Source organism: Carassius auratus, chromosome 32 (assembly GCF_003368295.1).
Source record: "Carassius auratus strain Wakin chromosome 32, ASM336829v1, whole genome shotgun sequence".
NCBI lineage: Eukaryota > Metazoa > Chordata > Actinopteri > Cypriniformes > Cyprinidae > Carassius > Carassius auratus.
In genome coordinates, this window is record NC_039274.1 from 17,557,860 (window position 1) to 17,573,998 (window position 16,139).

At 36.8% G+C, this 16,139-nt stretch overlaps 2 protein-coding genes across 8 annotated transcripts in view; both read right to left on the reverse strand.

Annotated features, from left to right (window-relative positions):
• The window catches only part of LOC113051724 (sodium/potassium/calcium exchanger 3), a 40,201-nt gene extending 30,007 nt beyond the window's left edge, over positions 1-10,194 (reverse strand). The window contains exons 1-2 of the mRNA XM_026215709.1: positions 9,674-10,194; positions 5,277-5,369 (exon numbers count right to left, since the gene is read on the reverse strand). Of these exons, the coding sequence (XP_026071494.1) occupies positions 5,277-5,369; positions 9,674-9,782 (202 nt within the window). The 5' untranslated portion in view covers positions 9,783-10,194. The remainder of the gene's footprint in view (positions 1-5,276; positions 5,370-9,673) is intronic.
• Positions 10,195-11,665: 1,471 nt separating this feature from the next.
• LOC113051725 (signal-induced proliferation-associated 1-like protein 3) overlaps positions 11,666-16,139 on the reverse strand; it is a 50,003-nt gene continuing 45,529 nt past the window's right edge. For 6 of the 7 annotated variants that reach the window (XM_026215712.1, XM_026215714.1, XM_026215713.1 and 3 more), the window contains one exon: positions 11,666-15,751. Coding sequence is in view for 1 of the 7 variants with exons in the window: in XM_026215716.1 (XP_026071501.1) it covers positions 15,608-15,751 (144 nt within the window). In the remaining 6 variants the exon portion in view is untranslated. The remainder of the gene's footprint in view (positions 15,752-16,139) is intronic. The other variant, XR_003276944.1, reaches the window with a different exon arrangement.

A 16,139-nucleotide genomic window follows, 5' to 3' on the forward strand; every position in this document is an offset into this window, starting at 1 on the left:
TAGTCAGGTTTTAATCATATTGATTTTTCAGTCAATAACATGTAATTTGTTCTAACACTCTTTGATTTGACCTGATCATTGGGGGAATCAGATTGTCTATGTCAAAAGATCTAGTTAGATAGTGTTATGGTTCAATTTATCCCTGAAATCCCTGATTTGAAGACTGTGTATCTTCAATGTCTGAGTGCCCAGGTCTAATTCTGGCAACTAACAGTGCAGCAAGCATCCAGTCTGTGGTGTTCGCCATTATTTAAACTGCTTGCTGCGCTCACAGATTAAAGCAGACAGACCATGCTGTGTTCTCAGTTCTCAGGACTTTGTCTGCATAATATACAAACTGCAACAGAACTACAATAATAACAACAGAGGTATTTGTCTGAGATCAATGGCTGTAAGTGTTTTCCAGATGTGGCAGTAGAGTGTCTGTTCCTGACAGCTGTTTATATTTGCTGTAGCCTCTTGATATCTCTGGACAGTGTATGTTTTCTCTTCCATCCATTTTATGTCTTTTTTTCTGTTTTGCTACAGTAATTAATATACCTCAACAACATATGGCCTTGTCAGACAACTCTGCTTTCCAAAGACCGAGCAGACTTGTGAAAAAAATGGTAGTACACTCCAACATGCATTTAAAATAAAAAATGTATTTTAAAATAATATACTTAAGTGTAAACTTAATGTAATGTTTTTGGACTTTTGACTGTTAAAATTAAATGAAAATGTGTTATAGCTTAAAATGTGTATCAAATACATTCAGCTGAACTTAAGAGTGATTTTTGACTCACTTAAGTAGGACTTAAGTACATCTTTATATGTAATTTCATAATTACTTATTTTGTCTTAATACACTGACCTACACCCGGTTTCAAAGACAAGGTTTAAACCTAGTCCCAGACTAAAGTGTAAGTCTGAGCTGTTTAACTGAAAGAAACTTGCACTGACTGATCTTAAAATATTGATGTTTATAATGTTAATAAATGTTAATAAAAATAACTTACATTTCCTAATTGAACAATGGCTTAATCCTGGTTTAGTCTCAGCTCTGTCTATGTAACCGGGCCTTAATGTACTTCTTTAAAGCAACACTAAATTATTAAAACTACGATTTAAAAATATTACCTTTAATTTGACTTTATTACAAAGTGCACTTTTTGTGTACTTAAGCGTGTTAAGAAATACAGTCTTGAAAACATCTATGTTTACGTAACTTAAGTAGTCTTTTATTTCATTAATAGGACTCATGCTCATTTTATTGAGGTAAATTTAAGACTTAAAAAAAAAAATTAAGATCAAGAAAAAAAAAAGGAATAATTGAAGAAAACAGTGATGATTTTAAAATAAATACACTTTTACTTGAGAAATTACATAATATAAAAAGTCTGGTCACACTTTATTTTAGGGTCCAATTCTCACTATTAACTAACCACTGACTATGTATTTTGTCTCAATTAACCCCTTATTTGCTGCTTATTAATAGTTTATAAGGTAGTTGTTAAGTTTAGGGTATTGGGTAGGATTATGGATGTCATGCATTATATGTACTTTATTAGCACTAATAAACAGTCAATATGTTAATAATAGACATGCTAATAAGCAAGTAGTTATTAGTGTGAATTGGACCCTATACTAAAGTGTTACCAAAAGTCTTGTTATTTATGAAATCGATCAAAATAAAGTGAGTTTATGATTTAAACAAGAAATAAATTTAAACCTGCAAATGGGCCCAGGAAAAAACAACTTCAGTTTTCAAATCCATATTGACAGTTCCCTTTCAGTCAGTCACTCCTGACGTCACGTCGGTGACTGACGAAATGGGATATTGCTTCGATAGACCAATGTACTTCGAGTGTAAACTAAACCAGCCAATGGACATTGGCATGCAATTATTGCAGGTGCAATGCATACCAGCTTTTCACGTTTGAGCCAAGCGACAGTACCGTTCTGCTCAACCGTGTCTGCTGTGAACTACGAGTTCAGCATGCTCTCGGAAGCTTCTTGTGTTGGCGAGATGGCGCTTCAGTGACGGTCGTTCCAGTGTCGAGCGGATTGCACACTTCAGGCTGCACTACCCCCTGTTGTGTTGCAAGTGGTCATCTCCCCTGTGCGCCTCAGTACTAAAAGTGCATTTCCCAAAGAGCAATTTCCTCTAAAAGAGCTCCATGGGTGCATCTTTACAAAGACAATGGCTCGTCCTTTTAAGGATGCCATTTCACCCGTGTGTTTCTGGGTGCGGTCATTACCTGGCATTGGTTTGGTGATGGTCACGATTGTTGCCTCATGTGTCTGGGCGTCAAGCATGCTGAGGTGGCCTTCATGGATGCGTCATGTTCCTATTGTGGGAAGATGACCATCTCGGAGCTGCAACCCATTACCTCTGCCACTATCTGGGTCTTATTCTGCTGGACAGACGAGAACCACTTCTGACAGTAGCACGGGTTGTTTGAGGGTAACAGTGGTGGCAAACCCCGCAGGGAACCAACCCTCTGGGGACAACCGCTCCTCTTGCTCCTCTGAACCAGTGGAGCGACCCACGGAACATGGTGGGCCCTCTTCAAAGAGCGTACCAGCGGTATCCAGTGGACCTTCACCCCACAAGAATGTCGATCTCAGCATCGGAGGGAGAGCTGACTCCATCCCCTGATGGTCCAGCTAATTTCAGATGGTTTGGAGCCACTCAGGTAGACCTGTTTGCTTCTCCAGAGACCTCTCACTGCCTGTTGTTTTACTTAGTCTTGCTAATGTCGCCATATTGCCGCATACCATGACCCTGTGAATGGGAAGTCTTTTGGTAACCATGACCATCATCAGGTTCCTTAGAGGGGCCAGGAGGTTAAATTCTTCCCGGCCCCCCTCCATACCCTCTTGGGACCTAACTCTAGTGCTAATATCACTACTGCAGAGCCCAGTCAAGACTTTGCATTCAGTTGACCTAAAGTTTCTTTCATTGAAAACTCTGCTCCTGCTTGCACTGGTCTCCAACAAGGGGACCTGCATGCATTTTCGGTCGACGATTCATGACTAGGATTTGGGCCAGCTGACTCCCAGGTAATCCTTAGGCCCTGACCTGGCTACGTGCCCAAGGTTCCCACTACACGCTTCAAAGTCCAAGTGGTGAACCTGCAAGCACTGCCCCTGGAGGAGGCAGACCACGCCGCTGGCTCGTGGCACCTTGCTGACAGATATTTGTGTCAGGCCTTCATGATGAATCTGTGAGAACCATGGAAGGCTGGTTTCCATATTGAAACCTAAGCGGTATAGTCCATGGTATAGCCTTGGAGCCTGTGTTTCCCCAGCAGACTTCTCCCTTTCCAAGAGGATTTTAATCACCTCACACAGGGCTAAGGAAGGGGTAGCACCCATGGCACTTTGGTAGGGATCCCAAATCGTCGGTTACTGACATCAAGAGTGACCGACTGAAAGGGAGCATCTCGGTTACGTATGATAACCCTCGTTCCCTAAAAGAGGGAACGAAGATGTCATGTCCCTTCGCCACGGTTGCTGTACCATCACTGAGCCGCCAGGTCAACGGCTCGGCTCCTCAGCGAAAACCTGGTATGCATTGCACCTGATGTCTTCTCATAGTCACGCTATATGTGATCAATCAGGGAAAGTAGGGACACAAGTCGGCTCTGGGGCATTTTGAGTTATTCTCAGGATCTGAAAGTGTAGGCTCCAAGCTTTCCAACGATGTGTAACACATGGAAATCTGATAATATTTGGAGAAGTTGTGGCCATTTGAAGGTAGGCACTCAAAAAAGCTGAAAAAGCAGAAATAGCCTCTGAAGATTGTGCAGTTCTCACTGCTTCGAGTGACAATGGGGCTCATTTACATCTCATTTAGATAAGCCATACCCCCTGCATAGCAACGACAGACACAACGGGAAAAATCTGACCGCATACTATTAATAATAAAGAGAATGTGCATTGTAAATGTCAGTAATTTATCTTTTTTTACTTTTATAAAAATGATTTAGAGGCTGAAATTTGTGAGTTTTATCTTTTTTATAAAAAGTCTTTAATCTTTCAAATGTGGCCATCATTTTTAATGTTATTATTTTAATGTTTATGTAAACAAAAAGTACATATTGATGCTAATTTTATTTGTTATTTGCTGGTTTTCTACATAAAATTTGGTGAATTGATTTCATTTTGTAGCATTAGGACTTTTTTAACAGGATTCTGTGATAACCGATGAGCTAGCTACTGTTATAACAATAGGTAGATGTGGGAAGGTCTAAACATGGACTAAATACATTCTTCCTCGTCGTCATCTTCGCTCAGTTGTAGATTAGGGATATTATACAGTCTTATTATGCCGCTTTCATCTTCGCTCAGATCGTCTTCAGAATCAGTGAGCGATTGTTCGCTATAGCCGGCCAGAGCGCTGCAAACTAAGTAGCCACGCTTCCCTCGGAGGGCGGGGGCAATAACAAAAGAAACAAAAGCCGGCTTATCCAGTATGGAAATACAGACAGACAATAAAAACTCCCCTTCTGCCTGCTAGAATCTCAGAGAAACTACCTGATTTCAACCTCAAAATGTACGCTTTTAAATATACCAATACTGCTATCTCAAACACGCAGAGGCTTCTTTGTGATATCAACTAACAGATTCAGCAAAAAAACGAAAATCACCAATTTTGAAAAAAACCCCCGCTTCTTTATCATTTTGCTCGAAAGTTGTACTGCCGATTTGTGTCACTGGTTTCCGTGACGGGTCACATATACAGGCAGCTGGATGCAATAACTGCATGCCAATGTGCATTGGTTTAATTCGTTTACACTCGAAGTAGATTGGTCTATCGAAGTGATATCCCAAAATCGTCGGTCAACGACGTGACGTCTCCGTTCCCTCCTTCAGGGAACGAGGATTACCATAGATAACCGAGAAGATTTTTATTTTTGTTTTAAGTACAAACTCATTTAATTTTGTTAAATTTTACAAGACTTTACATTTTACATGTTTAGATTCTAAAACATTTAGTGTATCTTTACACTACAAGTGCTCAATTTTTCATAAGGGGAGTTTAGAGAATTTACTCCATGCAGCCGTAGTAGCCAAGAGATATGCACACATACAAATACATTTACTGTGTAAATGTTGTATATCTTTCAAGCAGTGGCCTTTGGGGAAAACAAATATTTGCTCTCACTCTCATTCGTTTGTATACATGACCAGGAAAACACTCAATAAATAGTACACCATAAAATCTTAAATACAAATTTGAGATTTAACATTTTCTGTAATGCAAACATTATAAAAGGTTTGATGCCCACCTGCTCTGGGAGTGTCGATTGTTTGATTTTCGACGCCATACTGCAGGACCCTGCGTCTGGGAAAGTCTGTTTCTGGCCATGAAGACTCGATCTCTGTAATGACATGAGAAATGAATTTATCTCTACACCAAACAACCAAATGTGTACAAAAGTTTACTTTTGTATCTGCAAAGTGTCACTGCAACAGTCAACAATGTTAATGAAAACAATGTTACGGATCCATCAGGTAAACCAAAAAAGGTATTTGCAAGCAAGTATGCTTGAGTGGAAACATTTGGCACCAGAAAGCACTTCAAGTTCCACTACGTAAGTGTGCGTCCTGACGCACATACTGTACAACCAGAACCATTTTGTTTAGTTTTCTCTTGACAGCAAGAGAAAACAACAGTGTGGCAAAGCTATGCAGCATCCTGTTCTGTTGTTCAGGGCAGCTGTGTTATATGTATATAATACTGTGAAGATACATCACGTCAAAGACTACACATATATGCATATACTTTTTAAACTGAATAATTAATCTGCCATAAATTAGATAAATTATTCAGTTCTGTATTTCATGATAGATGTGACAACATCTGCCTCAGGCAAAATTTTTGTGTTTTGTTTTGTGAGTTGTGTGTGTCCGGATAGTCTACACAAAATCATAAATGCATTGCATTTTTGCTGTTTTTCAAATGCCAAAGAGTTCACTTACAAAACAACAACAACAACAACTGTTCATGCAGAGTACTTGAGCTGTTTGGCCTCTTTAAATGAACTATTTACTCAAAAATGATAATTTGCTGAAAATGTACTCACCCTGTAGATGAGTTTGTTTCTTTATGGGAACAGATTCGAATAAATGTAGCATCGCATCACTTGCTCACCAATGGATGTTCTGCAGTGAATGGGTGCCGTCGAAATGAGAGTCCAACAGTTGATAAAAGCATCATAATAATCCACAAGTAATCTACATCACTCCAGTCCACCAGTTGTTTTCTTGTGAAGCCAAAAGCTACATGTTTGTATAAAACCAAATCCAACATGAAGACATTTCTAATCTTGGCTTCTGGCTAAAATACGATTCCTCTATCCACAGTGAAAAAGTCTTCTTGTGTGAATCAGAAGAGAAATATGCATGGACCAACACACCAAAACAGTCCAAAACCGTTTTAAACTAATATGTGGGTGGATTTTGATGTGAAAGGACAACAGGGGATGAACTTTTTACTGGAGGTAGCCTTTATAATGGATTACGAATTTGGCCAGAAGTGGCAGTTTAAAGTTAAAAGATGGATTTTTTCCTTACAAGCAACCAGCTTTTCTCTTCTCAAGATGTTAATTGATGGACTGGAGTGGTACGTATTACTATATTATTGTAATGTTTTATCAGCTGTTTGGACTCTCATTCTGACGGCACCCATTCACTGCAGAGCATCCATTGCTGAGCAAGTGATGTGATGCTACATTTCTCCAAATCAGTTCCCATAAATAACAAACTCATCTACTGGGTGAGACATTTTCAGCAAATTCCATTTTTGCGTGAACTATTCCTTTAACTACTTTAAATTATGAGCAACTTGTGGCTTGTCAAAATACAACTTCTGAATGCTTACAATGTAAGCTGAACTTAAAGATCAAGAACACAGCAAACATGGATTCACGTGTGATTTCTACGTTGAGTCTTGTGTGTTTTGTTGAAAGATACCACTGGAACGTTGTTCTTATCAGACTGTCTCTCTTGCTCCCTTTATAGGGCATATTTTTTTCAGCTTTCATTTTGTGACGCTATATATGGGTAAAATCAGCTCCTCTGCTGCAGTACCGTCCTCTCTGTCATCACAAAACATAAAATTAAACAACTTCTGCCACACACGAAGATCAGTGTCACCACTGCAAGCTGGAACGGTTTGTTGTCCTGGGTCGCTCTGCTGTCAGTATAAACCTGTGGCTGTTCTTTATTAAAGAAATGTCAAAATAATCACCTTATTCAAGTACACTTGAGTAGAATAACAGTTTTTTTGTTGCTGTTTTTTTACTTGAAAGTGACCATCTGTCTACATATCATTAATTTGCCTCATGAAAAAGAGTACTTGCAGACAATGTATTATTTATGAAATAAAATCCCACTTAGGTGACATAAAGAGAGACAATTTGATTGTTCTTAACACATTTAATTACACTTTTAAAAAGTGCACTTTGCAATAATGTCCAATTTAAAGTTTTACTTTAAAGTACATTTAAATCATTACGTTTTAGTAAACTTTTGACATGCTTTAAAGAAGTACACTTATTTTGATGTGTTGACTAGCCTACTAAATTACATATTAAGTGTTGGATTTGAATTGTAGTGTTTTAAATTTAATATATTTTAAATGTCCTAAATTGCGACCATCATTACAAATATATTTATTACATCATTGCATTACACTGGAAATACCAATTGAGTAAATTAATTGTTTTTACCATAAAAAGCGAATTTAAAAGGCAACAGAAATAATTATGAAATTACTTATAAAATATTCTAAAGTCCTACTTAAGTGAAAAAAAAGCAAAAAGCATTTGAGCGCTAAAGTTCAGCTAATTGCATTTAATTTACATTTTAACATGCAACATGTGTCCAAAAACATTACATTCAGTTTACAATTTAGTACATTATTTCTATAATAAGTACTCTTTTTAACAGAAGCTATCATAATTCAATAGACAATATATGAAATTTAGGTAGTTTTAATGGTTTTACCTGGAGATATAAGAGTATATTTTTCTAATCCTGTCTAAAATGTTTATGTTGTTTATTTTTGCTTCTGTGCTGTGACTGATATTGCTTTGGGCAAGCTAACACACAGCTGGCATGCGTTACTGTAGGTTATTGTTGTAGCGCTGACATACAAGTATGATGCATGGCTTTTTCCTAAAACAGTTAAGCATGAACCTCGCCCCACAGCTGATTTCATTGGTCAACTAAATAATGCAGTCACCTGTGAAGAAAAGATCATACTAATGGATTAAAACACACACTTTACTGGTTTGAATCATGCAAGTAAGTCAAATGTAAGCCGGTTGACCAGGAAAAAAATAAAATATGAAAATGATTTTAGTAAATTGCTTGCTTTCCATTGGTTCGTCCAGTTCTGATGTTAACATTGTACTTGCAAACTCAGTTGCCGCACATAATATGTTTGCAATCCAAGAAGCTCAAGTTCATATACAAAGCTCATTTATTTTTGAGTGTTTCAAGAGATAAATACTTGATAAAGACAACACCTCTAAGGTTCTCAAAACCACAAAAGTATTGATCTACCATTAAACAAAAGCTGGGTTAAAAAAGGCAAGGGTTGATATGTTTTATATAATGTGCTTTATATTTTTAAATATGCTTATTTTTAAAGAAGTACTCTAAAACAGGTTCTGATTATACAAATCAATTAATGAATAGTGGGTCAATTTTAATTCCATGCTGACTTGGATATCTGTAAGTAAAAGGTATTTATAAATTATTATCAGCCTTTTTTTTTTTTGACAAAGGAATGAACAAGATGTTTAAGAAATTACATTGAAAAGATGTGCACTTACATGACAAAGCCCAAATAGTAATTTATTTTAATTTTTTTACTTTTTTTTTTTTTTGGACATGGGAGTAGATCCCTATATAATGTGCACCAGCCTTCTACTAATTAATATAAAACAATATTGCTATAGGAAGCATATAATTGTTGCTTTCAGCCAATTGATTGGTGAATCTGTAGGATTTTCTCAACCCATAATAACGTAATTTAGGCAGGAAAATGTATATTGTTTTTTCTCACTCTTCTTGTAACTCATAAGCACTATCACATCACCCTCTCTTTCTGCCTTTTTTTTTTTACTGCAGAATCAGGAGCATAGCGTTCCTGTCACTCAACTACATGACACGCGCAATGGTAAAGTCATGGGTTTTTTTGTATTGTAAAAGAACATCTTTATTACATTCATTCAAAGTAGCATTCAACATGATACATAGTACAGCACCAATAACAAACTCCAAGTTAATTGGTATGTATAGCTTCTATATAAAGCATGGGCAAACACCTTTAAGTGGTGCTGTGACGCAGGTGTGAAGGGGATTTAACCAGCGGCAGGAAAAAATAAATAATAATAAATAAATAAATAAATAAATAAATAAAATAAAACTATTTAAAATTAATAATTGCTCACATTTTGGCTAAATAATTATTATATATGTATAAAATACCAACTATTTAAAATTATTTTATTTCCTTTATGTTTTTTTTTTTTTTTAATATGTATGCTCCTTGGGCGCACCAATGCGGAGACGCACAATTCAGATTTCCAAAAAACAAAACTGAAAATGCACGTCACGAGCAGGAGGATGCTGGAGTGACACTAATGAATGTTCTGTCTGTGATCGTCCTGACCTGTCAGCTGCAGGACCTGTGCGAGCCACACGAGCGCGAGAAGCCCGACTCCGCAGCAGCAGAAGCGTCGGAACGGCCGCCGTCTGGCGCTCCGCATCACCGCCTTCATCCCGCTCCGTCTGTTCGGCTCCCGCCTCTGAATCAGAACATGACCGCCGAGGATTCCTCCTGCTGGAAGGCGGGGCTGATAACTACCTTCTTACTGCACTAAACTTTTTAGTCGTCTTGCTTTTCTTCATCACAGTCACCACTGCGCTGCTGCGAACTGTTTGGACGCATCGCTCATCGAACCGCGCGCGCGGTCCTGTCGTGTACACGCGCAGGTATCGTCTGCTTCAAAGCGCGCAAATGTGCTCATATGCCATTGGTCGTTGTAAATGGTACCCTCTCCCTTTCTGTCTCTCTCTCACACACAAATCACTGAGCTGCCACTTGAGGGCGGCTCTTGCCATTAGTTGTGCTGTGATCGTAGACGACCAAAGTGAAAACACTCTGAGACTGACAGACTGGGACGGAGCGGTAGCTTTTCTCTCTCTCCCCATGGCATGTTTGATCTCTCTTTTTTGCTTTAAACTTATGAGCTGATGAGCTGACTAACATACTAACAGCTGACTAACACTGAATAAATAAGCTTTCCATTGATTGTTTATTAGGATCGGACAATATTTGACATCTGAAATCTGAAAACAAAAAGCAAAAACAAATTCTAAATACTAATAAAATCAGCTTTGAAAGTTGTACAAATGAAGTTCTCAGCAATGCATATTACTAATAAAAAATGTTTGATATATTTACGGTAAGAAATGTACAAAATATCTTCATGGAACATGAATTTAATATCCTAATGATTTTTGGCATAAAAGAAAAATCAATCATTTTGATCCATTTTATTTTTATTTTTGGCTGTTGCTACAAATATACCCCAGCGACTAAAGACTGTTTTTGTTGTCCGGGGACCCATATATATCTTTAAAGATAATTGAAATAGAAAGCAAACAAGGCCCAGTTAAGTAACTTTATACCGATGTTCACCGCCAGGTGGAGATCTTTACTGTTTTATATTTGCACTTGTTCAGCTCCTCACTGTAGAGTGTATGTGATAATACATTTGAGGTATGCAATGTCATATCTTAATATTTTGGTCAAATATTTATCATACTATCTGATCATGAAGCCAAGTCAAGACATCCTCATTTTCCATTACACTGTGAAAAAGACCAGACAACAAACCAACAAACGTGTTTCCTGTTACAATGGTTGAGTCTTGTTTTGATGTTTTTCTTAGTTTTGAACACTTCAATTTAGTTTGAGAACTTTAGAGAAACCATACACACAGCTCTCGTGTTTCCAGAGCGCGCGATAAGCCACGACTTCAGCATGATGTCAGAGACATGTTTATCTTCCATGTTCTGGAAGATATCACCCAATACACTCGAGACAAACAAAGACAAAACCCAGAGCATTGTTGTCATCAACAGTCCACACTTAACAAACGTAACACAGAGAATGCCTTTGAATGCACTTAAGTTGGTGAACGCAGTTAAATTAATTCCAGCCATTTTGAGCGTGCATCTCTGCAAAACCTCCCGACCTGGATGAAGCCTTGCAAAGACAAGAGCAATAAAATAAATGGAAATAAAGAATGGAAATGAGCAATATTTTGATGTGCATTCTGCACATTTAATTGCTGCAATTTTAATTTAGTCACATTTAATATTTATGATTATTATTTATACTCATCAACGTTTACTCTCACCCATGCTATAGTTAAGCTGTGTGTGTGGGAATACTGCCTTGTGACAACAAAACTTTAAGTTTAGAGTTGTGTGCAAAACAATCATCTCAGACCCTGTTATATAATACATACAATTTAAGATGAATAGTTATGCGACTACCTTGAAACTGAGAAATTGATGATAATAGCGCTCTTGAATATTTCAGTGTTAAGTAATGAGTTCAAAGTATTATAAATGACACATTTCTGACACCAGCTCATACAGAAACAAGTTCAGTTTTTATTGCCAGGATCCCTCAGTTTCACAGATGCATTACATGATCAATCCCTATCAGTTAAAAGAAACGAGTACAGCTCCAGTGATCGCCATACCATTTCTCAGTGTGTTTTGACTGGATGGATTATTCCTGTCGGTCCAGTCATAATTCTCTCCCGATGTCGTAGACCAGTGTGCATAGTGTGTGGATCTGTGGTTTTCTGTTTTATGTAATAATACTTATTTATGAAAAGTGCCTGCTAACTACTGATTCTGTTCTGGGAGCTGATCATTTATGGGATCGGTAAGATACAATGCTATTATTGGCAGATTTGGCAATTTAGAACAGTCATTGACATAACAGTAGCTACTGTACTAACAGGGACTAAGCTTAATTTGTAAATCTGTCCTCGGGCATGACATGGCTAGCAACATGACATAAAAAAGAGCAACACATCTAAGAATGATCGCTAACAAAGTGGAAAATGCACATTCTTAGGAGTGGTTTGGATTTTCTGTAAGACGCTTTTAAATGCACAATCTGCAAATGCCACAGTCGTAGTGAAACGATGCAACATTTGACCGTTCATCTGCATGATTTGCTAAATTTGACTGTGGCTTTGTTCCAGAGAAAGCAGGACGTGCTTTAAAAGACCTTACAGATGCTTCAGTGCATAATATAAGCATCACTTTTAAAACAAAAGGACCGACATCTTGTAAACAACAGTAAAACTGAACTGTAACATAAAGCATTACTATATGTCGAAAAGCATTTATGGCTTCATAAAACATCATAGCATAAAAAAGACAGGGATTAGTTTGACATTAACAAACCTGTCCCTTTAAAATACATTTAATCACAGATGTGTTTGAAAGTAATTTAGTCTAAATGCATTCATTTTTTTTTTCTTCTTCTTCTTTTTTTTCAGAAAGGTTTTGCTGATGGAGTGTCCCGATCCAATCCATAAATAACAACGAAAGTTATTTTTAACTAGAAAACCACTTGGGTCACCAACAGCAGTCAAGAGTTAACATTTCAGCATCGAACACAAGGTAAATTCACAATACAGCTTTAACGATAATAATGAAAACAAAAACAAATAATGATAAAACTCTTAAGAACATGAAAAGATGGAATGTTACATAAGTTTCCAAGCAGCCACGGTTGAGTTCCCTTCCAGTGTAATTTCAGGAGTTTTCCACCCAGGAAAATGTCTTAACGATTGATATTATTCCAGTAAAACAAAATATGGCCACCTGCTATCATGTCATGCCTTAATATTATTACAATTTAAAATAACATAAAAAATAAAACATTCATTGGCTCACAAATTTGCATCCCTTCCAGTTCAAATATACATATCTAGCAATAACATCCACATTTTTTTTAAGATTAATAAGTTATTACATTTTTATAAATACATACACAGATACAGAAGGTGGCTTGGAAATTGCTCGTTCACAGCCTCCTACGATCTAAAAGACTATGTCGCACACAGATAAACAGGAAGTAGTTCTTTTACATTGCTCTTTAGCTAAGTAAATCCCACAGAATGCATTACCGATTGCATCAGTGTACTTCCTGTCCGCTTGCATTCTTCAAACTCAACACGTTCTCCACTAATGGCAACAACTAATCAGCAAACTCCGTTTTACACACATCAGAGGGAAGTAACACTTACTTTGTCTCTACAGAAGAATAAAGATATAGATTTCATGGTAACACATCAGAATCTGCTGGTACCAGGTTATCACAGTGACTCTAAAATAAAAGCATTTGAAGGGGAGAGGACATGGATGATGTACAGTAATGCTGAAGAATGGTTATTTAACATTTCGTTTCCCTTTGCGGTGGTGCTCAAGTCTGGCATGTTTGGTGTGTGTGTGTGTGCAGGCAAGAGTCCAGTCATTTTGCTCTTCTTCTCGTCACATTATCAGTGCACCTTTAGGTGAGGTAAAGAGTGATATTTGGGTGCACATATGAAAATAAAAGACAGTTTTATAAACATGTGCTGTCTCACAGTTTAACATAAAGCACTCTTGGAAATTTGTGTGAGAACAAAGTAGAACTGGTCTGGTTTGTCTCTTTAATTGTTGTGAGAACACTTGAATCAAATTGGTTGCAGTCTTCATAAATAGAAATGCTCTATTTTAAGTCATCCTTTCCTTAGTAACTTAACACTAAGAACTTTTTTCCTCGCAAATCAAGAGCTGTTCAGATTCAAAAAAAAAAATATCACGGCATACACTTTGTCCCATTACTTATTTCCGATTGGACAGTTCTTCAACTCTGAAAAGGCTAATCTGAAAACTAGCATCCCCCCGGGTATGTGTAATAATCATAAAATATACAAAACAAGTCCAGTGAATTATTCCAGTGCATTTGAAGCAGGAATTAATTTTAAACTAAAAATTTCAACAAAACAAAGCAATAGTTTTCTAAAACAAAAAACATTCAATTACCACAGAAAGTCATTTTGCATGGCCTCGCATTTTGTACACTTGTGAAAAAGACGTACACTTTTATAAAATATCATTACAGAAATCATACGCTTAAAACGAATAAACTTAAGTGTTAATTTTAATTAAATTATTAATTGCAATTAAATGAAAATAGTTTAAATTAATATTATAATTAAAGCAATTGCAGTTAATTTATACAAAAGGCCAAAAGCAGTGCCTTTCCGACCCACTTAAGTAGGATTTCTAACTTAATTCTATTGTCTTTGTTAGTACAGAAGATATGTACCGACAAGCATTTATGATAAACTAAAATATTGTGTAATTTCTAATGAAACTTATATATTTTTTTATTACGCATCTGTAAATTAGGGCTTTTAATATTTATTAACTTTAAATGTAATACTGAATAACACACTATGGTTAAAATTATAATTAAGTGCTTTGCATGTGCTTTAGTATATTAATAAACACATCAAAATAAGCGTACTTCTTTAAAGTACAACAAAAATGATTTAAACTGATTTAAAATATACTTTAAATGAAAACTTAAATTGACTTTATTATAACTTTTTAAAAGTGTACTTAAGTGTATTAAGAAATATAGTCAAGAAAGTGTCTCTTACAGTACCTTTTTATTTCATTAATATTATATTATCTGCAATTCAAGTTTTTTAAAAATGTACTTTTTTTAAGATTTGAAGTACACTACAAGTGCACATTCAATACAATCAAGTGCACTTCTTTTTCACAAGGGTAGTCACAAACAACAACAAAAACAAAAACTAGTTTACCAAATTGCACAAATTTGATGATTTTGCTCGTGGTGTTGTAACGTTAGCACATTCACTCTGGAGATGAGCAAGAAGCTTTTAACCAACTGCCAGCACAGAAAAGGGCTCTGTCTATTTCTGATACTGTGATGTTTAATACAGGGTTACAATTACACTGACATGTTAATAATTTTCCTCTAATATATACACTGAAGTACATGAAGCCACCTATATCAACACCAATAAGTTCTCTAGAATGCATTGCTCAGGATCTGGACACAATCTTTTGTTTGGGACCATGTATGTCACTATATAAGAATCGGATGAAAAATATTTAAAGATAATATGATTTTGAACATTTATTGTCACTAAATGTTTTCCAAAGTCTCTTTTAGCCAATTTTGATTAAGAGTTTTCTACGAGATCGGATCTTGCACCTGGCTATCGTTGTTAACGAGCTGTCACAGTGATGGGACAATGTTAAATCTAGCCCTGAAAACTTTTTAGGGTGCAACCGAGATGACTCTAATAGTAAGATTTATTTGAGTAAGAATGAACTTAGCTGATCAGTTCGTTTCGTGCATTTTTCTAGTAAGGCTCATCAATGTTCTTGTCACTTAAGATACATTTTTTAGGGATTTGCTAACATTTTCATTGGCCTTTTCATGCGTCTTCTGATCTTTCTTGCTGCCATGGTTTAGCCTTCGATGCTAGCAGGGTTTGTTGACGTTGCAGAGCAGTTCGGTGACTTTAATGAGCCGTGACACGGTGCTCTGGGACTCTTCCTGCAAGCGCTGGTTGTTCTGCCTGAGACTTTGCACCTCTGCTTGAAGCATTGCCTTGTCCTCTTTCTCCTGTGGGAGGCATGCAAACACAATCACGTTCAGGTCTGAGCGTTCTCACGCTGTATCAGTAGGACACATCCACGCCACATGAGGGTTTCCTATGCCTGAATATATCGATGGAATGACACACAGATGGCTGAAGCTGGGGAAAGGATGGCTTGCTTGATTTGCACACACAAACAAAATATGCCACACTATTACATGCAATGCAAACATTGATCCTTAGATGCACAAAAAACTGATTATTACGCTGAGGTCCTGATTTACTGGAGGTTTGCATGTGTAAGCAGTGTCATGAAGTCTCTTCTGTTCAACAAAGCTGCATTTATATGATCAAAAATGCAGAAAAATAACTTTTCTGTGTTAATATAGTAAAATGTAATTTATAGCTGACAGC